We start from the raw sequence: 25,254 nt of genomic DNA, 5'->3' as shown, positions 1-25,254 counted from the left end.
CTGGACATAGAAAATACAGCTCTTGGTACATCCATGTAAACACCACAGTTCAGAAGAGGTGAAACACTTAAAAAAGAAGAGCTATCTTAGCTAACAAGCAAACAGCTCAACTTAACTCTATTCCTTCCCTACTATGAATCTAATATCATTAACTAGAACTAATAAAATTCGGATCATTAGTATTATTATTAATGATATAATTGTTCTGTATAGTTATTGTGTTAGTGTTTTCCGACTAGTCATTCCTCCCTTTGTATTTCCCACGTTATATGTGCGGTGCTTTCACGTAACGTTAGCAGAGACGGTTGATAGTATCTTTGACGTTAGCTTAGCCCAGCCAATACTAGCCCAGTTAGCTGCCATTACCTATTGTTACCTACTAATTACCTATCCAGTGCTCGCGTTTTAAACTATACTGTTTATTAGTTCTAGTTAATGATATTAGATTCATAGTAGGGAAGGAATAGAGTTAAGTTGAGCTGTTTGCTTGTTAGCTAAGTTAGCTTGTTACCTAAGCTAGCTAGAACATAACAGTTACTGCTACATGACCAAAAAAGTTCAGGGTGGCTTTAGGCTGACTCCCTTCCCTCCCTCCCTTTGTATTTCCCATGTTATATGTGCGGTGCTTTCACGTAACGTTAGCAGAGACAGTTGATAAAAGCAGTATCTTTGACGTTAGCTTAGCCCAGCCAATACTTGTTTCACCTCTTCTGACTGTAGTGTTTACATGGATGTACCCAGAGATGTCCAGCGTTTCAGAATTAAAGAAGTGAGCTGATCGGCTGACTGGCCGTTCAGTAAGCAGTGCTGTGATTGGCTGTTTTGGGAAAATTTGTAAAAAAGTTTTGTACTTGTAAATTCGTTTCGTACCCGTAGATCTGTTTCATGTCTGTAGAAAACAGATGCGCACTTGCAAATGGAAAATCTGTGCGTGCAAAAATCGTTTGCAAATTCACAAAAAAAAATTCTACACAGTGACAAAACGGATTTGAAGATGTACAAACCATTTTTGCATGCACAAAATATTTTTACAGATACAAATTATTTTTACATGTACACAAATATTTTTTACGAGCACAAAATATTCTTACAAGCACAAAACTTTGGTACAGGTACAGAAAACTTTTGGCGAGAATTTTATACCATACTGTTCGGCCATTCCAACTGTAAGCTGTCATCAATTATGGCTCCCCGCCAGCTTTTTTCTCTATCTGACCTCCATCTTTTTACTTAGATTATATTTTAGACAATATTCAACAATATTTCATTCAGCAGCCATTTTTGCATTTTCATGCACTCGTAATTCCCTGGAATTACATTTTCTAGTTATCAAATGAACCCAGATCTAATGAACACATACAGCATGAACACATCATCCATCTGCACTGGCAATGATTCAAAAAGCTAATTGACCAAGTGCTATGAGGAACAAACAGTGCCTTAAATTTAGTGTAATAAGAGCTTGTAGGCTGCAGATCACTAGCATTTTCATTGCTGACAAGCAGTGACAACATATTTGCTTAACAAAATTGATTGAGTTTATACCATGTGGTGAAATTGTGACCCCATGTGGGGGAAAAGGGTACTTGACCAGTTGTGCTTACTGCTGGTGCATGAAGGACAGACCAATTTATTGCCTGCCCTGCACATCAAAGCACAAATATATATATACACACACTCTCTCACACACACACACACACACGCTCGCATGATACACATCAGATATAGTTTTAGAGTTTTAGAGTTTTTCAGTTGCTCGTCTGGCGTCCGCCGCAAAGCGTATGTATTTTTATTGGGAATTTACACAGCAAGCAAAACCATAAGCAAGAGTGAAACGTAAATGAATCAATTTACACTGCCTCTGTCTCTTAACGTGATATAACAATGTGTTTAACCATGTGTTTCTCTATGTGTATGCTTCATATATAATCTAAAATTAGAAGTTAAGCATAAAAATATGTGTACCTCTACTTTTAACTGCTGTAATACGAGCGTAAATTGATACTCTGATTTTAATGGAATTTTGTTGCTGACAATAGACAGGTGTCAGGCGGGCGTCTGAAAAACCCTTGAAAAATGCTCCCCCTGTCTAAATTCCCAGTGAGGGTGAGAGAGCAGACCCAATGATGAGCTGAACGAGCCCCAAAGGTGTCTGAGATGAACCTTTGCTCTTATGTTTGTTGTAGATGCCCTGTGAATACCTGTCCTTGGACGCCATGGAGAAGTGGATTGTGTGTAAGTTTGTGCTTTAAACACTTCTGGACAAAATGTCTGTTTCAGTCTGCTGTCATCAGGGTACGTCACTGGTGGTGATAATATACAGATCTCTCTTACCCGTGGGTTAGGCAGATGTCCTCATTTGGACTTCTGTTGTACCTGAGTGGCTTTTTTTTTTTGACTTGGGATTGCCGTATCCCATTTACAGGGTTCCCGCGGGTCCTTAAAAAGTCTTAAATACAACTTTCGGTTTTTAAGGCCTAGAAAAGTCTTAAATTGTCTGGAATGTCTTGAATTTTCAGAAAGGAGGTATTAAATTTGTGTATGGGACCGCCAGCGAGTGTGAGAGAGCGTGTGAAATGTCTCCATTTGGTTTCGTGTATGTTTTTAAACGGAAATGTATAGCCTAAGTGACTATAAGGCTACTAAAGGAAGTGTAGTGGTTGCAGAGTGAAGATTTTTTTACGGGTGGTTAAAGGTGTGAAAATGGTAAGAATGTAAAAATGTGCCTTACGTTTTTTCGTGGTATAGCCGAGGCCTGAGAGATACATAGGCCTAGGTAGCCTACGCGAGCGGTAGAGTGAGCGGGAGAAAGAGCTGGGTAAGCCAGTTAGCCATAGGGTGGCCATACGTTCGGATTTAGGCCGGACAGTTTAAAAGTCGTGTCCAGCGCAGCCTCAAGCCGGACGCTCATTTGTCCTCCTTTTTGGAGTTGCGCTGGGCTTCTAGAATCTTTGCTCGGATGCAGCATCGTTTCACAAACTATGGACGCAAAGACTGCTGGTCAAATTATGCGTGGTGCTTGTAGATGTCACTCATCTGATAATTTGCTGCGCAATTTATGAAGGAACCACGGACCGACAGAAAAAGAAAACAAATGTTTTCTCAATCAGGAGGAAATACACATTAAGTGTATCTGTTTGCATCTCTTCAGCGTGTTTTGCTGGCTTAGCCTAAGTAAATATCTGTCTAAGTTATAATAGCCTACCTGTAATATCGCAGCTGCTTGCCAGCCTTTCCCAGTACTACACAAAAGTTGTGAAATATAACCGCATATTTTTTTTGAATGTCGGCGACTGGCTACATAAAAAAACGCATCTGTAAGTGTGTTCATATTACGTGCGTGATTGAGATGAAACCAGCAGTTTTTCAGCAGGAACATGCGAGGAGGGGGTTTAACTTTTCCCATAAATTTTTTTAAAACAAGTCAATGGTTTACAATGTTTCAGTCAAGCTTTAGTTGGTTTAAATACAACTGGTATGCAAAATGTATTACCTTGATTTGCTGTGCTGCATATGGGACAATAGATGCCTAAGTTAGTAGGCCTATTACAATATTTAAATAGCTTAGTCTACCTTTGAAAAAATAAGGAAATCCAGTCCAGTACACATGTTTGGCAAGTAGCCTAGGCTACTACAGACACAGGTGAAGAACAGTCAGCCTCAGCCCGTAGCACTACCAGATATGTACAGCCAGCTTCAAAAGCAAGCAGTCCAGACACTAAAATTGGGCATTGAATAGCTGTGAAGGTAATTCACACACAATTATTTTCTTTCACCAAAATATATTTGGTAACTTCTGTAGACATCCCAAATGGGGTGGGTGTTAAAATTAGTAGAAAAAAAACTATTGCATAAAACAGTTTTAAGTTGTATCTTTTTTGCCGTGGTATAGTCTTAATTTTTCCATTTAGATGTCTTGAAAAGGTCTTAAAGGAGAATTCCGGTGTGATTTTGACCTAAAGTGTTTTGAAACATGATACCGAGTGTGAACGTATGTCTCATAGCCCATCTCGGCTTGTCCCCTGCACTCCGAAATCTGGCGCTAGTTAGCCGATGCTACCAACAAGGCCGTCAATGGTGGTGCCTCGGCATCGGCATAGCCATGCAAATAAATCACTGTTTTACACCATTTACGAGGCTCAATGTATCTCCACACTTCATTGGTAGACTTCCGAGGGCCCTGACATTTAAAACGAGACATTGAGAACTTTGAAAAAGCACTGGTAGTTTACTTACAAGACGATTTATACAGATAGTATCTTCACGAAATTTAGCGTTTGCAGCCATCTTGAATTTAGTCACGATAAGTCGAGCGACGAGTAAGAATGAACAGGTATGATATGGAACATGGATTCCAGTTTCTTCCCGTAGCAGCAACTGGAATCCATGCATTTCCACTGAATTATTTTTGGAATCTGATCCCTTATCATACCTGTTCATTCTTACTCGTCGCTCGACTTATCGTGACTAAATTCAAGATGGCTGCAAACGCTAAACTTCGAGAAGATACTGTCTGTATAAATCGTCTTGTAAGTAAACTACCAGTGCTTTTTCAAAGTTCTCAATGTCTCGTTTTAAATGTCAGGGCCCTCAGAAGTCTACCAATGAAGTGTGGAGATACATTGAGCCTCGTAAATGGTGTAAAACAGTGATTTATTTGCATGGCTATGCCGATGCCGAGGCACCACCATTGTAGAGCTTAGATCGGGCCCAAAAAATCAAGCCCGACCCTACCCGAGCCCGTGCACATTGTGCCCGAGCCCGACCCGGCCCGACACGTTAACTGTAATTATGAGCCCGAGCCCGATTTAAACCCGACATTTTTTTAAATACGTGGGCCATTATAACTGACGTTATCAACTACAATTCCGAGCTGTTTGAGCTACAGAAATCCGTTTAGAGGACAAAAGAGGACATTGAAGGCTGGCTATCATTATTTCTGCCATGGCAAGCCTGCTTCATGTTCATCTTAAAGTATTTTTGCTGTCATAGGTGAACATCGTGCGCACTTAATGCACGCAACAAAGCATACCTGACAAATGCATACCTCCGACTTTTCTCCAAACTTCCTCGAAGTTATTTCTCCTGTTTTCATTTTTTTTCTTTACATCTTCAAGCTTCACGTTGCACTTAAGCTACACAATACAGCACAGCAGGCCCGGTGTGATGTGTGCGAGTGGAGAAGCTGCGCATGACACGTGTTGCGCAGATGACATTACAATTGACATTTTGTAACTCTGAGCCTAACTTGTATAACTTTGTATACACTTGTTACTTAGGCCTACTTTGATAAATATAAAATATTTCTGAGTCTGACTATGGCATAGCTTTAGCTCCCCACCCAAGTAGGCTAATGATTAGAAAGAAAAAAAAAAGCAAGCTTGATCAAGGACCCGGCCCGGCCCGGCCCGAGGATAGTGGCTGGAAATATCGGCCCGACCCGGCCCGAGGGTCGGGTCGGGTCGGGTCAAGTTCGGGCTCGGGCAGAGAATCTAAACTCTACACCATTGACCGCCTTGTTGGTAGCATCGGCTAACTAGCGCCAGATTTCGGAGTGCAGGGGACAAGCCGAGATGGGCTATGAGACATACGTTCACACTCGGTATCATGTTTCAAAACACTTTAGGTCAAAATCACACCGGAATTCTCCTTTAAAAGTCTTTAAATTTTCACTTGGAAAATGTGCAGATACCCTGCATTTTATGTTGGGTGTTGTAAGGGTTAAGCTCCTCCATGAACATGATATTAATTTGCATGAAACATAGAGAAATGGTAAATCACCCCAAACAAAGCATCGATCTCCATCTTGACAGTGTATTACTGAATTGCTCATTGTACTTTGGTGAGAAATGTTAAACTGTTTTTTTTTGTGTGTGTGTTTGTGTTTGTATGCATGTGTGCATGCATTTGTGTGTGGTTGTTTGTTTGTGTGTGTGTGTGTGTTTGTGTTTTGTATGCGTGTGCGTGTGTGTGTGTGTGTGTGTGTGTGTGTGTGTGTGCGTGTGTGTGTGTGTGTGTGTGTGTGTGTGCGTGCGTGCGTCCGTGCGTCTCTCGTCTTTCAGTCGGGTTCCTGCTGTGCCACGGCACCCTAAACAGTGACCCGGCGGCGCTGAGCCTGTGGAAGCTGGCCCTGCAGAGCAGCTCGTGCCTCTGCCTCTTTAGAGACGAGGTCTTTCATATCCACAAGGCCGCCGAGGACCTCTTCGTCAACCTCCGCGGGTAAGGCCTTCCACCAAGGGCAAGACCACACTCATACACACACACACAGTCCCGCATACAAACAAACACACACATATATACACAGACACATACACTCCCACAAACAAACACACACACAAACATGCACACAAACATGCACACATACTCACTCCATTACTTTGATACACACATGCATTCTATTTTTGTCTTTGTCGCTCTCTCTGTTGTCTCCCACACACTCACACACATAGTTCCACATAATCTAATTCAGAACAGTAAGCAGATGTTTATTGAGGGAACCTTGCAGTTTCACCATAGATCAAACTTTTCTTTGCTCAAAATAAACACACTCTGGTTAGCATTTCATTTATAATCTGTTATTTTTTTCCCTCTCCAGCTACAACAAACGTGTCAATGACATACGAGAGTGCAAAGAATCGGCCCTTTCTCACGCGTAAGTACATCTGTTGCATATTGCATTGCCAGCTGGACAGACTCGCATATTTTTCTGTCAATTGGGGACTCGGCCTGAATTTCAACTGTCAAATGTTTCACCAACGTGTTTTGTGTTATCGTTTTCTTTAAAGGGGTTCCATGCACCGAGAGCGCCGTAAGTTCCTGCGGTCCGCCCTCAAGGAGCTGGCTACGGTGTTGGCCGATCAGCCCGGCCTGCTGGGCCCAAAGGTATCGCAATGTTCCGCTTCTGTTCACATTTTAGGTTCAGTATGTCTGTCGTGTGTATATCAGTGAGTTGAAGGAGACAAACAAGTTCTTTGCTCACTGTCATTCTCTTTTTTCTCTGTGTGTGTGTGTGTGTGTGTGTGCGTGTGCTTGTGTGTGCGCGTGTGTGTATGTTGCCAGGCGCTGTTTGTTTTCATGGCCCTGTCCTTTGCCCGAGATGAGATCATATGGCTGCTCAGGCACGCAGACAACATCCAGAAGAAGAGCACAGATGATTTTATCGATAAGTAAGAATCCTGCGCCTTCCCATCTTTCCCTCTCACACGCTCTCTCTCCGTCTCCCTGTCTTCGGTCGGAAACTCCTGAATACACCTTGCGAAAACGCAAAGTCTGTGCAGAACTGTGAACTGTTGAACATATGAAATGGAATTCAAAGCGTTGTAGTTACTTCAGTTTACGGTTACTTACTGTAGATAGATAAAATATATGATATGTATGTAAACATTTATTATTGTAAACATGCAGAAGAGCAGCATTGCGTCCCTATGCTTCTGCAGTTAACCCTGGCATTTTTTATGTAAGAGCCATCTGGCTTTGCGTGTCCATTGTAAATCAGCCCTGTTCCTGAACCAAGAGGTGGAACTAATGATTTGTAATAAACTGTCTGGTTGTTCTGGGGGGGATGAAAGTCACGGTAGAAAAACCTGTATTTTCAGAACACTTTGTTGTTGTTGTGCCCCCCCCCCCCCCCCTTCCTCGCATCACTGGACGTGGAATCCATGCTCAATGTGTACCGCTGTGTGCGTGTGTGCGTGCGTCCGTGTGCGTCCCTCAGGCACATTGCAGAGTTGATCTTTTATATGGAGGAGCTGAGGGCCCACGTGCGAAAGTACGGCCCGGTCATGCAGAGGTACTACGTGCAGTACCTGTCTGGGTTCGACGCTGTGGTCTTGAACGAGCTGGTGCAGGTGAGTGCCCTACGGTTATCGTCTCCAACACAGCTGTGGATGGGAAACCGTGTAAGTCGCATCCCTGAAGCAACAGCTTTTATGTTTAGCCATGTGTTTGGGATGACATTTTAGTGTGCCTTGAGGATGTTTTGTTGATCTCTAGCTGAGCCAGAGTGGCGTTTTGTCTAATTGTGTTGTGAGTGACAGCGCTAGGTGATAGTACCGGGCCTGGCCAGTAGATGGAGCCCAAGTATTTTGACATTGTCTCAGCCGTTGCCGTGTGCTGGATACTCATTGAGAGAGATGGTAGTGAATTTAACCGATTTGCAGAGGCCTTTGGGTCACAGACTGTTCTGTTTGTCCCCTTCTGCTTCCCTTCCAGAACCTGTCTGTCTGCCCTGAGGATGAGTCCATCATCATGTCCTCCTTTGTGAACACCATGACTTCTCTCAGTGTGAAGCAAGGTACTCACTCTTTCATCTCTCAATGTCACTGGACTACTCTCTTATTAGTGTTCCTCATGTTCTTTCTTTCTGTCTTTCTTTCTTTCTTTCTTTCTGCATCCCTTTATTGTCTTTCTATTCAAGGATCTGCATGTACATGGTCATAATACTTCATCTGCCTTCTACTTTCATCTTAAATTAAGTTCAATTAAATGAAATTAAGCTTCGCTCTTTTATCTTGGGACAAAAACGTTTTTTTTGTTTTTTGATGATGATTAATCATTCATTTTCAATCCCATTTCACAGTGGTGCCAACACAGACTTTCAGTTTGCCTTTGTCTTCTAATCAACCAAGATGTGAAATGAATTGAGTAAATGCCACTATGCTTAAGTCTGTTCAAGTGTAACTGTTGTCAGTTAGCAGCAATGTGTAAAGTTGTAACCCCCATGTAACCCCCTCCCTCTCTTTCATCTTCTCTCTCCCTTTTTTTCTCTCTCTTTCAGTGGAGGACGGAGAGGTGTTTGATTTCAGGGGCATGAGGCTGGACTGGTTTAGATTGCAGGTAAGCCACCACGAGCAACCTGAGCCCTGACCTTTTGGGGGATAGGTGGACATGATGGCCGGTAGTGCTGGTGTCCCTTTTCCCCTTGGCCCCTCGACTGCCCTGACTGTCACCCCGTTCCCCGGTCCAGACCACACCGAACTGCACCACACCACACCACACCACACCAGACTGCGCCGGCGACCAGGCCGTGGCCTTCGACATGCGAGCCTTGCCAGCACTCAGTTCTCTGGGCCAGCGAGTGCAGTGTGAGGCCTCACAGAGAGGATGAACTTCCCCCTCCAAGGTTTTAATGGGGAAAAGATGTTCTTCAACACGAACACGACACATGGCCCTAGTCATTGGTGATAAATGACTGTCAGGTTTTGTTTTTTTTGTTCGGGGTTGTGTACGCAACGCGAGGCTGGTCACACGACGACGGATGGCGTCCAGAGCGGAGTTGTGTCAGGGGTGGAGAGTTTGGATACACAAGATATTATAGCGGATCAGCCCCGGGACACGCAGGGCTTTGGCCCCGAGAAACGTTTGGGGTGAAAACCACAGTCCTTTTTGAAGGCCCGGGTCTGATTATTTAAACCGTTGCCCCAGCCTTTTCATCACGACCGAGACCAAGCATAAACGGCTCATTATTGTGGAGTGCGGTACTGGCTCTGACCTGGGTTTTCGGAACTGGGCTAGCGGTAGCGGCGTTCCCGGCGATGCCACAGATCCGCTGCGCTCCCTGTGACCCGTCTCCGCGTCCGGCTGAGCGCGCCCACAGCGTTGTTCCCGACGCGCCACACCCGTGTTCGATTCCAGGCCCTGAACTAGTGTTTGATCTCCGTGGGCGCGTCCCACTCCCGCTTGGAGGAGATTCCTCAGTTTTGGGTTTTTCGGTGGAGACTAGAGGCAAAGAAGGGAAGAAGGGATGGGTGGAGAGGTCAGTGGTGGTGGCGGTGGTGATAGTGGTGGGGTGGTTGTCGGGGGGTGCAGAAGGGGGGGGGGGGGGGGCGGAAGGGAGGTTCTGAGAGTGCGAGGAGAAAATCTGCCATGCATGCAATGGGAACTGTTCTTACAGCTGAACAACTATTTTCTCAAGTCCTGAAAGCTTTCTCGACTAGCTTCCCTCTTTCACAGCCGACCCCATCCCCCACCCCACCCCACCCCACCCCACCCCACCCCTCCTTTGTGAGATACACGGCGCAGACACGAACCCGGCGGAAAGCGCAGACGTTTATTTGCCGCGTGTGCACACTCGCGTTCACTGTTTGCTGGGCCTGAGCAAATTCTGGAAGTATTTAAACAGCTGGTTATGAAGCAGCTGACAGAAGTGTGCACATGTGTGCGACGGCACGCAGCAGTGTGTGTGTGCCATACATTTTTCATTTCTTTTGTCACGTCCTAAAAATAAGCCCTTGAGTTAAATGTCAGAGAACTCTTTGTTGCCCCCCCCCCCCAGCACACACACACACGCACACACACACTCCCATATTGAAACCAGTTGCCATTAAGTCCACATGTTTGGGTGGGAGAAGAATCTTTATCTGTTACACAACCATGCTTTGGTCAGAAGGCACACATTCATATTCTCCTCAGAGCTCCGCTCAGAGACATAATCCCATGGAAACCGTCGTCGCGGCTCAAGAATCCTGCTCTGTTTTTGTTTTTTGGAGCAATTTTGGCCATAGAAATGTATTTTTTTTCTGTGTGTGCGTTTGCGTTTCTCGTTTAGTCCAACAGTCATCTCGCGGGGGGTGATGGCCGAGCCGTTAACAATATGAGAAGGACAGTTACCCAACCTCCCCACCCCCTCATCTTAGTTCATTCAGTTCATGTCTGTCTATCTGAAGTGAAGGATTTCCTTAAGCTTAAAGGGCTGCCTGACCGAGACAAATTATGCCACCAACAGTCTATAGAGTAAGCAGGGGTGGGGAGTCTAAAAATATGCCATGTATTTCAGCGCTCTCCTTTTTCCTCACTCTTAATTTGACTTTAATGCCTTCTGGTATGTTTATTGTCCTGCCCTTGACTCTTGAACCGCAGGCTTTGTGAGTTTAGCACCTGCTGAATGTCTTTATGTGGCGTGTGGTACCATCCTGGCACAGGCTGTTCTTTGACTTGGCAGCAGTTTAGATGATGAAAGCGTAGAGGGCCGCGCTTCAAAAAGTCAACGCTTTCACAACGTTCTTGCACACTCGCGTAGTGGTCTGCACTTCCAAGAGAGACGGAAAGGGGAAAAAAGTGTGTGTGTGTGTGTGTTTTTTTTAAAGGCATTTCATGCCGTATTTTCAGGATCTTCGTCAGATTCTCCCAGGTCAAGGATTGTACAGGCTCGGGCAGCTGTTTTGTCAGCCCAGAAATCACTCTGAGGGCTGGTAGAAGCTATGTGTAGCTGCAGAGCGGTGGCCGGGCCCCTCTAATGTACCTCACTTCTTCAAAGTGCTCTTTCGCCCCACAACACCAGTGTGAGTCTGTTTTGCATACTGTCTTCATTTTATCCCACGTCTCAGGGAAGGAAACTGTGTAGCTTGGCCATTGTCTGAATCAACAGTATCAAGTTAAAAAACAGAATACTTCCCAGAAAACGTCCTCAGAAGTTAACGATATGGTGGAGCATCAAACCACACGTTTGCCTCTAAACCCCGAAGTCCAATTTCCATTTGGATCGGATTCTCTTTATTGCCTGAGGTTTTTCTCCTGGTGCAGTCTGGGCCAGATAATTTTTCGTTGTTTCTTGTTTTGTTTTTCCAAGCCCTCCGTAGAGTTCACGGGACACATTTTGGCTCGACTAGGTCGACTCGGTTAACGTCGACGTGGCTAACGGTGCATGTTTCCGCAGGCCTACACCAGCGTGTCCAAGGCCTCGCTGGGCCTCGCTGACCACCGGGAGCTGGGCAAGATGCTCAACACCATCATCTTCCACACCAAGATGGTGGACTCGCTGGTGGAGATGCTGGTAGAAACCTCGGATCTCTCAATCTTCTGGTAAGTGGCTCCCCACACGGCTGTCCCCTTGTCAAATAAAAGCCGTTTACGGTAATTCCCCTCTGGTTAATTGCTTGCATAAAAAGGCCTTTCAAGCCCTAATATTTGATTGCCAGAAGCTCCCTTAGCAACTGTCTGTTAGAAGTGTCTGTTTGGAGGGTTCTGGCAAGCTGTCTGGACAGGATGTGGATAGGCGAGCTTGGACAGATAAGATTGGAAAGAAAAGACGAGTTGCCAGTACATTCATCTCAACCCCCCTCCCCACCCTCTCTTTCTCTCTTTCTTTCTTTCTCTCTGTCATCTGCCCTCGGTCTCTATCTATCTATCTGTCTTTCCCTATCTGTCTGTCTGTGTCTTTGGGGTTTGCCTGATAGCTTTTACAGTCGCGCGTTTGAGAAGATGTTCCAGCAGTGCTTGGAGTTGCCGTCGCAGTCGCGCTACTCCATCTCCTTCCCCCTGCTCTGTACGCACTTCATGAGCTGCACCCACGAGCTGTGCCCAGAGGAGGTGAGTCACACACCACACACACACACATTCACAGTCTCACATATACACACCACACACACAGTCTCTCTCTCTCTCTCACACACACACACACACACACATACACACACACACACGCTCTCACAGTCTCATATTATACACACACACACACACACACACACATACTCACTCATACACCTGGGACCAGTGTCATGGAAGGGGAAAGTTTCCTGTGGCCAACATAAGAAAAATAACATTAACATTTTGGGGCGGTTTGGTGTTGTTTTAGAGCAAGCCTGAAGTGTTTTTCAAATCAGTTTGTATCCATTCATGGCAGAGTCGCTTAAAGAGTGCGCTTTCACGCTGTTTCACCACCCATGTACACTCCAAGTCATGTAGATCAGGAGAACATATTTATTTACTGTCTAGTTAGGCCGCTCACAAGGGTGCCCTGTAAGAGTGCCTCTAAAATCAACGACGACAAAGACCAGGTGGGTGGGGGGAGTAATCCCTGCAGGTTAATGCTTTAAGACATGCCCCAGTGAATTTAGTCTGTGGAGCTCCTGTGTGTGTGTGTGTGTGGTGCTGAATGCTGGGAAAGTAGGTGCTCTCTCACCCAAAGATCTCCTCCACCGAGCAGGAGGGCCCTTGTGGAGGAGATTGGGCAGGATGGAGTCACACTGAGAATTCGGAAAATGGTGCAAATTCTCCACCTCCACCCGACCCCTTCCCCCCTCCTCTACCCCTATCCTGGAATGTGGGTCCGTGTGCTGCGGTCCGTGTATCAGGATGTGTACGGAAGGCCAGACGCTGAAAAGCATGATTTATTAAATATGTAATTGAACCATACACCGGTGCGACTGCGGCCCTCCCTTCTGACCCTTGCTACCGCTCCGTCCACCCCCCCACCCCCGCTCTCGCTCTCCTCAGACCCCAAGGGGAGTTAGAAGGCCTCGAGCAGCACACACACGCCACACAACAGATTCCTGTTCGGTCGGCTGAAATACGCCAGGTGCATTCATGAAGTGTTTGTTCCTGCAAAACATCCATGCCGTCCCCCTCCTCGTCCACCTCCGCCTTCCCCCTGTCCAATATCCCGTTTAATTTTTTGGTAAATAACCACGTATTTATGTACCTAATTGGTCGACAAAATGGTCCCCCCAAAATAAAGTGGCACAATGAGACTTCTTATGTGGGTGTGCTTCCCTGGTCAAAGGAAAGCCTTAGCACAGTGCTGTCTGAGAGCACTTAGAGGAATAAAAGAGATTTATTGAGCTATAGAAGGCTTGGATTTCCCTTATTCAAACATGAAACTCCCTCTCTCAGCATGTCTTTGAAATGTTCCTCTTCCTACGTCCACTATGCGCAGCTTTGAACAGCTGCAAGCTATATTTATGTTGGAAAAGCACTAAAAGTTTCCAAGAATATTTCCATCCCTTGCACAGATTTTTTTTGTTGTTTTTTTACAGCGGTTTATAGTAACAGTAAAAAGATCAGGGCAGCTACAGAAAAGGTCAGTGTTGGCATCGTGGTCTTCGATCTCCGACGCACAGGACAATACAAAAGAGGGAAACTCAACAGTTGCCTTTTATTTTCGTTCTTGGGGTCGCTGTTTGAGGGGTATGATGCCATTTGAGTAATATCCAAATGACAAAGGGGTCGGTAATTGGAATCTGCTGTGCGGGAGTACACAGCTGAGGCCTGACGTGGCATGTCTAAGCACTGGCCCTCAACGCACACGCAACCCGATCGCCGATGCTCTAACTAACCGTCAGTGTTCATCTCCTCCTCCGTGAATGAAGAAAGGCTCGCCTCTCCCCATCTATGGAGTCTGTCCAAGGGACACACAAACACCATACTCAACTTGAATGACACTCCACCCCCCCACCCCCCACCTCCCCTCTCTTTACGCTCCCACTCACACAGGGGCAAACTTGTTTTGGATTCGTCGTTTTTGAGAGTTTGCTCTATTTGCTCGGCCGGGGGGCCTGCAAAGGAAGCTTGTGTGTCACAAAGAGGCTCGCTTGTCCTGTCTGCTGCTGCTGCTGGACGGTCACAAACAGCCCTTCAGATGGGACCTGCCGCACCGCACCACGCCGCACCGTGCTGCGCTGCTACGCCACGCCATGCCACGCTCTGTGCCACAGCCACAGCCCATCCTGCCGCGCCGTTGCTGGGGCCTCTGGGGACAAGTTGCAGAAATGACCAAATTAAACATCCGACCTCCAAAAACCTAGCTTTGGGCTAACTTCAATGTGTGTGTGTCTGTGTGTGTGTCTGTGCGTGTGTGTGTGTGTCGGTGTGTGTTGTGTCTCTCCAACAGCGTCACCACATTGGCGACCGCAGCCTGTCCCTGTGCAACATGTTCCTGGACGAGATGGCCAAGCAAGCACGCAACCTCATCACAGACATCTGCACGGAGCAGTGCACACTCAGTGACCAGGTGAGGGCAAGACAGGAGAATGGCTTTTGAATACCCCCGCACGCACTGCTCATTTTTGGGTGTGGACTATTTCTTGACAGTTTAGTGGTTGCCAACACTTCAGAGGCATTCACACCAAGAACGATAACTATAACGATAACTATAGCCATAACGATAAACCCGTCCACACTGACCAACGATAAGAAAAGACTCTCCTTGTGTTAATGAATGTGATGGCTAAAATGTAATGGGTTCTGGCTGTTAGCTTTTTATCATTCACAAAATCGGTCTGAAAGTGAACCCCAACGATATTGTTCTTAATGACGTTATCGTTATAGTTTTGTGTGAACGTAGTCATTCATATTAACGAGAACAATATTTTTTTTATAGTTATCGATCTTTGTGTGAATGCCCCTTTACAGTATTTTGATACATTAGTTTCTCTGACCTGTATTACCAAGGTTACAATGACATGACATAGTTGACAGAAATAACAGAAATCACGTTTCTGACATGTTGACCAGGTAACAGAACTTCCGTGTCTGACATGTTGACCAAGTAACAGAAATCACGTTTCTTTTGACCAAGTCACAGAAATCACATTTCTGACATATTGACCAAGTAACAGAACGCATGTTCCTGACATGTTGACATATCAGAGGATAGACACACATGGGCTTCCAGCAAAGTGTGAAGTCATTTCAGCGTTGCGTGTTTATACGAAATCTGTGTCCTTAAAGATGAACTTACTTAGCATGAGAGCAGAGTTGTTGTGTGCAAGAACCCAAGCTCGAAAAGCCGCTTCGCACGATTCACTCATCAACAGCCCCCAATGTGTGAGCTGATAAACTACTGCCTTTGTACAAGGCTGTATTTTAGGAAACTTTCCTCGCGCAGGAAGATGAAATGTTCCTCTCCACAGCAAGAGTTGCATGAGTTATTAAATTATTCGTTTTTAATAAAAAGACAATAGACTGGTTTCTGTCCAACTTTTCAATTCAAATATTGACCATTCAAATATGAAATCCTAAATGGAAACACTTTAAATATGCATTAAAAGTCAAATTAGAATTTGATTCGGTCAAGTGGGATTACCTACCGATGTACCTAGGGTTTAATGCGAGAAAGGTTGATGGAAATGGGTTTGTTTGCATAAATTAGCATTTGTCGCAATTTTTATCCGGCATATCCATGAAACCTTACTGTACATATCGATCCCACATCTGTTCACATTTAATCCCTTGATTAGAAGAGTGGTCTTGATTAAAACCAAAATACACAGTCAAGGCGAACAAAGACTCATATAGTCCTCAGCCAAATGCTCATGAATACATTTCAAAATATGTGAATGAGTTGGATAGACACCCAACTTAAAATCAATACTGTAGAAAAGCAGTTGTTTCTCCGCGCTTCTGTAATTAACTATCTGGTGCGTCAACGGGAAAGACTAATTACTACTAGACTCTGATGACGTGGCAGAACGTCCAAACGTTAGTCCCTTATGTTGGCACATTTAACAATATATATTCAATATGCAAACACTAGTATCATTTTATGAAAACTCATTGATAGAATTACATAATGTATATCACAGTTAGATGTCATGTTATCCCATAGTAAACCTTGTCCGTGTGCTCTGTTCTGTCCTGTTCTAAGGACAATGTTTCCTACATTAAGCAGTCCGTGTGTTTTGTTCTGTCCTGTTCTAAGGACAATGTTCCCTACAGTAAGCAGTTGGAGCCAGGCTGTTGGGGAGGAGGTTCTAGCCCCATGCTTTTATGATGTCATGACGTAGCCTCTCTCGTCTCTTTGGCGGCATATGTGCACGTTTTACGGCCACACACACACACACACACACACACACACACACACTGTTCCCGTTGGCATAAGCGTCTCTGTAGAATAGAGTGAGGGGCGTTTTGTCACCTTGTTCCTTGTTTGCTTATTGGTGTTAAGAAAAGGATTTCCCCCTCTTCCTCAATGTGTGCAGCTCCTGCCAAAACACTGTGCCAAAACCATCAGTCAGGCCGTGAACAAGAAGTCCAAAAAGCAGACGGGGAAGAAAGGCGAGCCGGAGCGCGAGAAGCCAGGCGTGGAAAGCATGAGGAAGAACCGGCTCCTGGTCACCAAGTAAGTTCCTCCTGTGCCTCTCACTGACTACTGAAGACCAATGTCCAGATGTGCCGGCATCAGGCCTGAGGATTATGCTGTTTTGTGCTTCTTGCTTAATAGAACTTTAGGACTTCTATCACAAATAGATGAATCCACATTGCCCTCTAACTCAGTGGTTCTTAAACTTTTTGTCTGGCGACCCCCCAAAAAACATGGCCCAAGTCTTGCGACCCCCCCTTCTCTCTCTAACCGGCAGAATTTGGTTTCAAAATGTTGTGAGATGGGCATTGGAAGCAGAGGCAGAAAATGTCTTCTCTCATAGGCAGGCTATGTCAACATCAAAGGCATTATGTCAATGGCAGCCTTTGACTAAAAACCTTTACAATGCAAATCATTTCGCGACCCCTCTAATATTTTTGCCGTCCCCCCTGGGGGTCCCGACCCCCAGTTTTGAGAACCACTGCTCTAGCTGAACGTTGCAGTACAACTCCTAGCTATTTTGCATAGTAGCACCACACACAGCCCTACTCCTTTAGCAAGCTGGCTTTCACTTGTTGTCTTGTGAGTTTTCTGGTCTGAACTGCCATATTTGAACTTTTTGCCTCTGTCGGTGTCAGTCCTGGATTAGGATCAATTCAGGATTCAATTTTTGATCGTTGCTAAAAGATCACATCGTCACATCCAGTTCAGATATACAAGTACATCTGCAGAGTTGCATGTTTGTTTACAGACCACCCTAATGGTGTTGACCACCTCAAGCCAGCCTATCCGTCTAGCCATCATCTGTTTTAACATCATTTGTATCTCTCACGCAGAGACGTCTCCTATCATAAATTGGATATAAATCTAACCCTAGCCCCAGTGCATTAAGTACATGTCTGAAGAGCAGCAACATCAATTGTGTGTGTGTCTGTGGTTGAGGTGATGTTGGTCTGTGCCAAAAAGAAAAACATTGGCAGTGGTATATTGGAGGTTAAGCTGTCTGCCTAGTCACTGATCCACCTCTTTAATCTCGAGGAAATGAGTTTCTAAATACCTGCGTGTGTGTGTGTGTGTGTGTGTGTGTGTGTGTGTGTGTGTGTGTGTGTGTGTGTGTTCAATCCCCTCCAGCTTGGACAAGCTGCACACTGCCCTGTCAGAGCTGTGCTTCTCCATCAACTACGTGCCCAACATGGTGGTGTGGGAGCACACGTTCACCCCGCGGGAGTACCTCACCTCCCACCTGGAGATCCGCTTCACCAAGTAAGTACAGCCACACACGACCACCAACAGCCACTTACAGGCAGCTCTTATATTAAAATAGCACTCTCACTCCATCTATCTGTCTGTTTCTCTCTCTCTCTCTCTCTCTCTCTCTCTCTCTCACACACACACTCCCTCTCTCTCTCTCTCTCTCTCTCTCTCTCTCTTTCTCTCTCTCTCTCTCAATAAGTCAGCATTTCCTCTCACACAGCCCATCTTTCTCTTTCCCTTTCACTCAGACTCTCTTTCTATGTTTGTCCCCTTAGCTCTTATTTGCCGTACTGTGCGGCACATCTGAAAGGCCTCTCTGCAGAGCAGCATAAACTCTTGCGTCCTTTGCGTTCCTTTTCACACACACACACACACACACACCACCACACAGGCACACAATCTCCCATGATATCAATCAACTGATGGGCCAATAGACAGGAGGGGTATGTTTTCCTTTCATGTTGGGCAAAGCTGTCATCCAATTCTCTGCCCGCCTATTAATTAAACTAAAGATTGGGAGGAAAATGAAAATAAAATAGAGGCCCTCGCGGGTTTATTATTTGATTTCTTGTGATTTATTGGTCCAGCGGACGGAGTTTGGGTTAGAGCGATTCTTGAAGCCGGTCCAGATTCGAGCCCCGTCCAACTAAATAAACATCAGGGCCTGAGGAATAACAGGTATTTTCCACTGTGGGAGTCAGGACTCTGACGCGGGTTGCCTTGGCCGAGCCCCATGCTTCCCATGCCGTGAACCCCCCCCAAAAATGGCCGCCCCTCTCCCGGCGATGAGAGGGGGTGCCTATTAGCAACGTTCGCTCGCCCGAACTGCATCAGGGTCCAGGTCAGCGGAGGATAAAACTTTTACTGCCCTTTGGTTCCCAGCTTTTCCTCCTGTGCTTCGGACGCAAATGCGGAGACGGAATTAAATATGTGCCATGTTTTTGTTTTGGAGTAAACCGCCTTTAATGACCGATCAGAGTGTGAAGAACGTCTGCATCCTTGTGAAACGCCTGGTTAAACGGCGGTTACGTTTGATGGCGAAAGCACCGCCGCCCAAAACAACAACACCACCACCACAACTCTCCACTACCGTCGTTTGCCACTACCATTAGCGCCAAACAATTAACCAAGAGTGGAAAAGTTCTCACAGCAACAATGCAGAGTGTTCAACTCAAATGCCATTGCTCTTTGTCCAGTGCCCAACACTTTGATTCGCCTAACCCCACTTCTTACCAGATGGCCATTGAGTTGAGCCGTAGCGTGACTTTAGTGGTAGCCCAGGAGGGCCCAGGTTTGGGTCCGACCTCAGGTCATTTCCTGTACCCATTCCCCATCTCCCTCTCCCACTCATTTCCTGTCCCATCAGATAGTTAAAGACGAAATGCCCAAAAATGCAACTTTGTAACCAAAATGTAAAATGTAACCAAAGGTCATTGCGTCACATTCTTCTTCGATGACCCTTTCAGGTCTATCGTCGGCATGACCATGTACAACCAGGCCACGCAGGAGATCGCCAAGCCCTCAGAGCTGCTGACCAGCGTGCGTGCCTACATGACGGTGCTCCAGTCGGTGGAGAACTACGTGCAGATCGACATCACACGCGTCTTCAACAATGTGCTCCTACAGCAGACCCAGCACCTGGACAGCCACGGAGAGCCCACCATTACCAGCCTCTACACCAACTGGTCAGTCAGGGTCACTCAATTACCAGCCTCTACACCAACTGGTCAGTCAGGGTCACTCAATTAGAAGCCTCTACACCAACTGGTCAGTCAGGGTCACTCAATTAGAAGCAGGATTGACAATTGGTCTAGAGGATGTCTTCAGCAAAGCTTTTTGAAAATATCTAATTATGCTTACTGGCTTCATTTAAACTAATATTTCACCGTTTGACAGTTTCTCTGTGTACTGACCTGTTTTGCAGTGTGCTTGTTTTGATCACATGGTTGTGTTATCCTAAGGACGTGTCACTTAGTGCACTTCTTGCTGAATCTTACAGGTATCTGGAAACACTACTGCGACAAGTCAGCAATGGACACATAGCCTACTTCCCAGCAATGAAGGCCTTTGTCAACCTCCCTACAGAAAATGAACTGACCTTCAATGCAGAGGAGTACTCTGATATATCTGGTTAGTACCCTCAGATGCGATATTCTTTTGTTGGGTATGATGATCTTGCAAGTGAGGGTTGTGCTAAAGCTATAAACCCCAAGAACAGCAAAAGGGTGTTATTAGGCAGGACATGAAGACAGATTGATTTTCCTCCATGTTTACCAGGATATGCAAACTCGTAGACAGGCCATGAGTGACGCCTACACAAGTCAATTGGCAGATCTTATGAATATTCCAAATAAATATGGCTAGATGATTGCGAGTGATATGTGTGCTACATTAATTCCCTTTTTTCAAAGCCCCTTTTCGTCCAATGTTATTTTTGAAAAGAAAAATGTTCTGATGACATACTGTTCACAACATTTTTTGGTTTCTAACAGAAGAGTTGATTGAGGATGATTATGATTGTGATTGTGATAAATGTCTATCCGTCTGACTGTCTGAACGGCGCCTTCTTCCTCAGAGATGCGGTCACTGTCGGAGCTGCTGGGGCCGTACGGGATGAAGTTTCTCAGCGAGAGCCTCATGTGGCACATCTCTTCCCAGGTGGCAGAGCTCAAGGTGAGGGTGTTTATCTTAAATGTGTTTGGTTTATTACGGACGGGCTGTTTCATGTGAAAACGCTTGACATACCAAAAAGGATTTTTCATACGTAGGTGCTCATTAGAGCACCTTGGACATTTTTCTTTCTTGACTCTCATGCATGAAGCCAAAGCCAATTGTTGCGAAACTCCCTAGTATGAGTCTGCCTTGAATGTGGCCGTTCTTTACATTACAGAAGCACGCAGCCCTTTCCTCAGAAACTGAAACCTCGCATTTAACATCACCTCTGTACTGACCCTACTGGAATATGAGCGTTAGAGGTCAAAAGGTCGCTGCCGTAGGTCACAAGGCGCACGCACTCACTTGGCTCGGACTGCTGGCAGGCCGAAGCGGTGGGAGCTTCCAGTAACGCACTGTTAGCCGGGAAACAGCCTGAGAGCAATTATGCTGGAATCTTTTGTTTTGTTTTGTTTTTTTTGCATATTACTTCTTAATGAGGTGATTCCCAGGGCCCGTGTGAGGCACTTACTGGTAACTGGGTTTGGACCGTGCTCTCTAATTTAGTATGATGGAACAGACTGAGACAGAAAGGAGATGGGGTTTCTCTCTCTCTCTCTCTTCCCACCCACATTGTACTGTAAACTAATGTAATTCGTAGCTGAAGGACTGAGATTGCGAAATGGTAAGGCCAAAGAGCTTGTTTCTTTGGTGATGGAGAAAAGGCTGTGGTATAGACCTCTGAAGTTCGCCTACAAAAAGACTACCATCTTTGCCCAAATAAGGAGGTCCGGTATCTTGAGATTTTTTCTAGGGGAAAATAACATGGGGATTTTGAATTATCGGAACTGTTAAACTCTCGCTGGGACGAAGAAATCGGAAATGCATACGTTTTGCTCCACACAGTTTTGTCCTCTGACTTCGAGTGGATACTGTGATCTTCGGTATGTGAAGACACTTTGATCTTTGCTACCCCAGAGCTAACTTACAATTCAACTTGCCATAGGTAGTTAGCTTCAATTAACACCCGGATCTCCTTATATTGGCAACGATGGCAGCTTTGGATCCTTTTTGTAGGCGAACTTCAGAGGTCTATCTGTTCAGGTAGGCATGAGGTATGATCTCTCTAAAGGCCATTTACTGATGAAAGTCGGCCATAACACATGATCAGCCGTAGACCATAACAAGCTGTGGATTATGAAGGTGCTTGAAATAGTCCTGCACAGTTCTAATAGTTTCTTTGTTGCCCTGTGTGAGAAACAGCTCTTGGCTTCGGCGTGTGATGCTCCAGCATGCGAAGCTCACCCCCATCTGAAAACAATTTGAGTGAGAAAATGAAGTCTCCTATCTGACTCACAATCAGCTGTGGCCTGAAACATAATTTTTTTTCCCCTTTTTTTTTAAATCGATGCAAGTCCACACTTTGTCATGTTCATCAAATGGCTTAACGTGGAACATGTTTCCCTCAAAGCATCACACACATACCATCCACTCTGTGGTTTCAGAGCCTCCTGAAACAAGCCCCTCTCTTTGCCAAGACGTCAAAGTAGCAATTGCACAGCATTAATTGACTTTTTTTAAGTGCAGAATAATGGAAACATCTGGTGGTCATGCTTGTTTCTTCCTGTGTGTGCCTGTGTGTGTGTGCCTGTGTGTGTGTGTGTCTGTGTGTGTGTGTGTGTGCCTGTGTGTGAGTGTGTGTGTGTGTGCGCGTGTGCGTGTGCCGCCTGAGTGTGTGTGTGTGTGCGTGTGTGTGTGAGCATGTGAGTGTAGTTGAAAGACATGGAAACGTTGGGGCATAGCTTGGTTTTGGATCCACTGTAGCTTCATGATTGACTCCACTCTTCCCCAAACAGAAACTGGTGGTGGAGAACGTGGAGGTGCTGACCCAGATGAGGACCAGCTTTGACAAGCCGGAGCAGATGGCTGCCCTGTTCAAGAAGCTCACATGTGGGTACCGCGCCAGCCTGTTGGCGCTCCTTTTTGGGTCTCGAGGCCTCCCCAAACCCCCCCGGCAACATTGGTTTTGAAACACTTGTTTGGAAGGGTTACAGTCCTGCTTTGATGGCCAGGAGAAAAACACAAGTCGCTTTCCTCTGGAGGGGTCAGGGGTTGGAGGGGTTGGAGGGGGCGCTTGTGGTTTCTCTCATGGCTGCTGTTAAAAACCTGCTGCCTCTGAAAAGCAAACAAGCGAATGACCGCCATCAAGTTAGCGGTCATTCGAGAGGTTTGTCAGAGGACAAGGAACAGTCAGCTCACCCACAAGGTTATGAGATTATGTAAGCGTGACTTTTCTCTTGCTTTCTCTCTCTTTCTTGCTCTCTCTCTCTTTCTCTCTGTTGGTCTTTGCCTTTGGCTCTTTCTCCAGCGGTCGACAGCGTCCTGAAACGAATGACCATCATTGGAGTCATCCTCTCATTCCGCTCACTGGCACAGGAGGCTCTCCGAGACGTACGTTACCCCTCGCCTCACCTCTGCACGATCACCCAACACCTTTGTGTCACATGATTTCATCGCTCTCTTATTTTCTACTTCACAGATTGTCTTTTTTTCTCTCTTACCATTTTCGGGCGTTTAAATGAAGTGTTTGTGTAGCATGGCGTCATTCTCTAAGCAAGCTTTGGATATTGTGAGCTCAGCCTTTTCACACACACACACTCTCTCCCTCTCTCCCTCTCTCTTCCAGGTGCTGTCCTGTCACATTCCTTTCCTGGTGAGCTCAGTAGAAGACTTCAAGGACCACATTCCCCGAGAGACGGACATGAAGGTAGGAGACTGCCTTCCTTGTGCCACCAACCATGTCAAACCCCCCCCACCCCCCCTCCAACCCCACACACACACACCCGGAGGGGTTTGACATGGTTTGACATGGTTGGTGGCACAAGGAAATGACTTGGATCTGTGTTCACTTCTCTCCCACCCTTCCCATGCCCACCCTCTTTTCTCCTTTTGGCTCTTCTCTTCTCATCTCCGCTCTCTTACCTCTCCTCTCCCTCACTCTCCTCTCCTCTTCTCTTGTCTTCCAGGTGGCCATGAACGTGTACGAGCTCTCGTCCGCAGCAGGCTTGCCCTGTGAGATTGACCCTGCACTGGTGGTGGCGCTCTCCTCTCAGAAATCGGGTAAGGCCTAGACACTCAGCCCCAACCCCATCTCACCTGTTGTATTTGTCTCCCAATACCAAAGCTTGAAGGAGCAACACAGAACATATGCTATCGCAATGCCGTTAGATGTTGATCTATCGGGCATTAGTCTGGTAGTGGGCGTCCAGTAAACATTCAGCAAATACCAGTGGTAGGTTATCTAACGAATTACACTTTAAAAAGTGCTCATCTGGACAGCCAGTGAGGATAGATGAGTTTCTCTCCACTGGAGGTTTGGGCCTCTGTTTTCTGTGTGACTCATACTTGGGCTATGACTGAATCAAAACCTAAATGAATCAAAACTCCAGCTGAACTTATCAAAACGCCAGTCGGAATTTGCTACTTAAACAGCCCTGGCAGACAGATATGTTTATGTAGGAGTAGTGCAATGTCAACTCCTCTTTGCCGTTTCCCACACTGCGGTGTCCACTTCGGTCTCTCCGCTGTATCTTGGCTCCATCTCGTTCTGAAGAGAAAACATCATTACACTGCTTGGACACCATCAAAGGGCTCGGGGGCGGATGGGCTCTTCGCCCAAACACATATTTCTCTTACATCCTCACGATAACGTTCGACTGTTTGCTGTCAAAACAGCGCAGCGACTCCAGCGCGGGCTTAATTGAATCACTCTTCCCAGTGTTGGGGTCTGTTAACACAAATACGACTTAATTGTTGGGCTGTGCTACCGTTTTTCTTGGCTATTCTCGCACTGCAAGCCCAAAATGTCTCCGCTAGTTGTGTTTTGTTTTTAATTATTATTATTTTGCTTGAGCTCCGTGTCATGTCAAAATAATGAACGCTAAGCTTTGCCTGTGTAACTCACCAAGTCACCGTCGTCTTGTTCATCACAGAGAACATAAGTCCAGAGGAGGAGTACAAGATAGCCTGCTTGCTCATGGTGTTCGTGGCCGTCTCCCTGCCGACCCTGGCCAGCAATGTCATGTCCCAGTACAGCCCTGCCATTGAAGGTATCCACCGTCCAGCCCTCATGTATATTTGACCCTTGTGTATAGTATACTAATAATACATGTAAACTTAATAAATGTAAATATGTGTGGACACATGGTACAGGTACATAGTGGATTATAGCCACAGGGTTACTGTTTACTGAAGATTTCTTTCACCATCTCATTGTGGTCCTGTAGGTCACTGCAACAACATTCACTGTCTGGCTAAGGCCATCAACCAAATAGCTGCCGCCCTCTTCACCATTCACAAGGGGAGCATTGAGGACCGACTCAAAGAATTCCTTGCTGTAAGTTCTTTCTTTCTCTCTCACTTACACTTACACTCACACTCACACTCACACTCACACTCACACACACACACACCCACACACACACTCTTGCTCTCCCCCACAACATTATTTTGTGTAATTTTCTTCGCATTAATAAATCATATTTGCATCACAA

General features: G+C 45.8%; 1 protein-coding gene across 4 annotated transcripts in view; it reads left to right on the top strand.

Annotated features, from left to right (window-relative positions):
• The window catches only part of nckap1 (NCK-associated protein 1), a 44,648-nt gene that overhangs the window by 15,112 nt on the left and 4,282 nt on the right, over positions 1-25,254 (top strand). For all 4 annotated transcript variants that reach the window (XM_076264262.1, XM_076264261.1, XM_076264260.1 and 1 more), the window contains 22 exons: positions 2,187-2,235; positions 6,063-6,219; positions 6,596-6,652; positions 6,786-6,882; positions 7,060-7,166; positions 7,715-7,847; positions 8,212-8,293; positions 8,777-8,835; positions 11,654-11,799; positions 12,174-12,306; positions 14,606-14,725; positions 16,695-16,834; positions 17,927-18,058; positions 19,516-19,734; positions 20,049-20,179; positions 20,625-20,722; positions 22,558-22,651; positions 23,070-23,152; positions 23,388-23,468; positions 23,728-23,821; positions 24,694-24,810; positions 24,988-25,097. In XM_076264262.1, the coding sequence (XP_076120377.1) occupies positions 2,187-2,235; positions 6,063-6,219; positions 6,596-6,652; positions 6,786-6,882; positions 7,060-7,166; positions 7,715-7,847; positions 8,212-8,293; positions 8,777-8,835; positions 11,654-11,799; positions 12,174-12,306; positions 14,606-14,725; positions 16,695-16,834; positions 17,927-18,058; positions 19,516-19,734; positions 20,049-20,179; positions 20,625-20,722; positions 22,558-22,651; positions 23,070-23,152; positions 23,388-23,468; positions 23,728-23,821; positions 24,694-24,810; positions 24,988-25,097 (2,439 nt within the window). The remainder of the gene's footprint in view (positions 1-2,186; positions 2,236-6,062; positions 6,220-6,595; positions 6,653-6,785; positions 6,883-7,059; positions 7,167-7,714; positions 7,848-8,211; positions 8,294-8,776; positions 8,836-11,653; positions 11,800-12,173; positions 12,307-14,605; positions 14,726-16,694; positions 16,835-17,926; positions 18,059-19,515; positions 19,735-20,048; positions 20,180-20,624; positions 20,723-22,557; positions 22,652-23,069; positions 23,153-23,387; positions 23,469-23,727; positions 23,822-24,693; positions 24,811-24,987; positions 25,098-25,254) is intronic.

Source organism: Alosa pseudoharengus, unplaced genomic scaffold (genome assembly GCF_046254945.1).
Source record: "Alosa pseudoharengus isolate Yale_2024_CS ecotype anadromous, Long Island Sound unplaced genomic scaffold, YU_APseudo_1.1 YU_APseudo_1.1_scf_3, whole genome shotgun sequence".
In the NCBI taxonomy this organism is placed as follows: domain Eukaryota; kingdom Metazoa; phylum Chordata; class Actinopteri; order Clupeiformes; family Clupeidae; genus Alosa; species Alosa pseudoharengus.
Note: the sequence above shows the minus strand (reverse complement) of the source record. Positions and strands in the feature narration are given on the sequence as shown.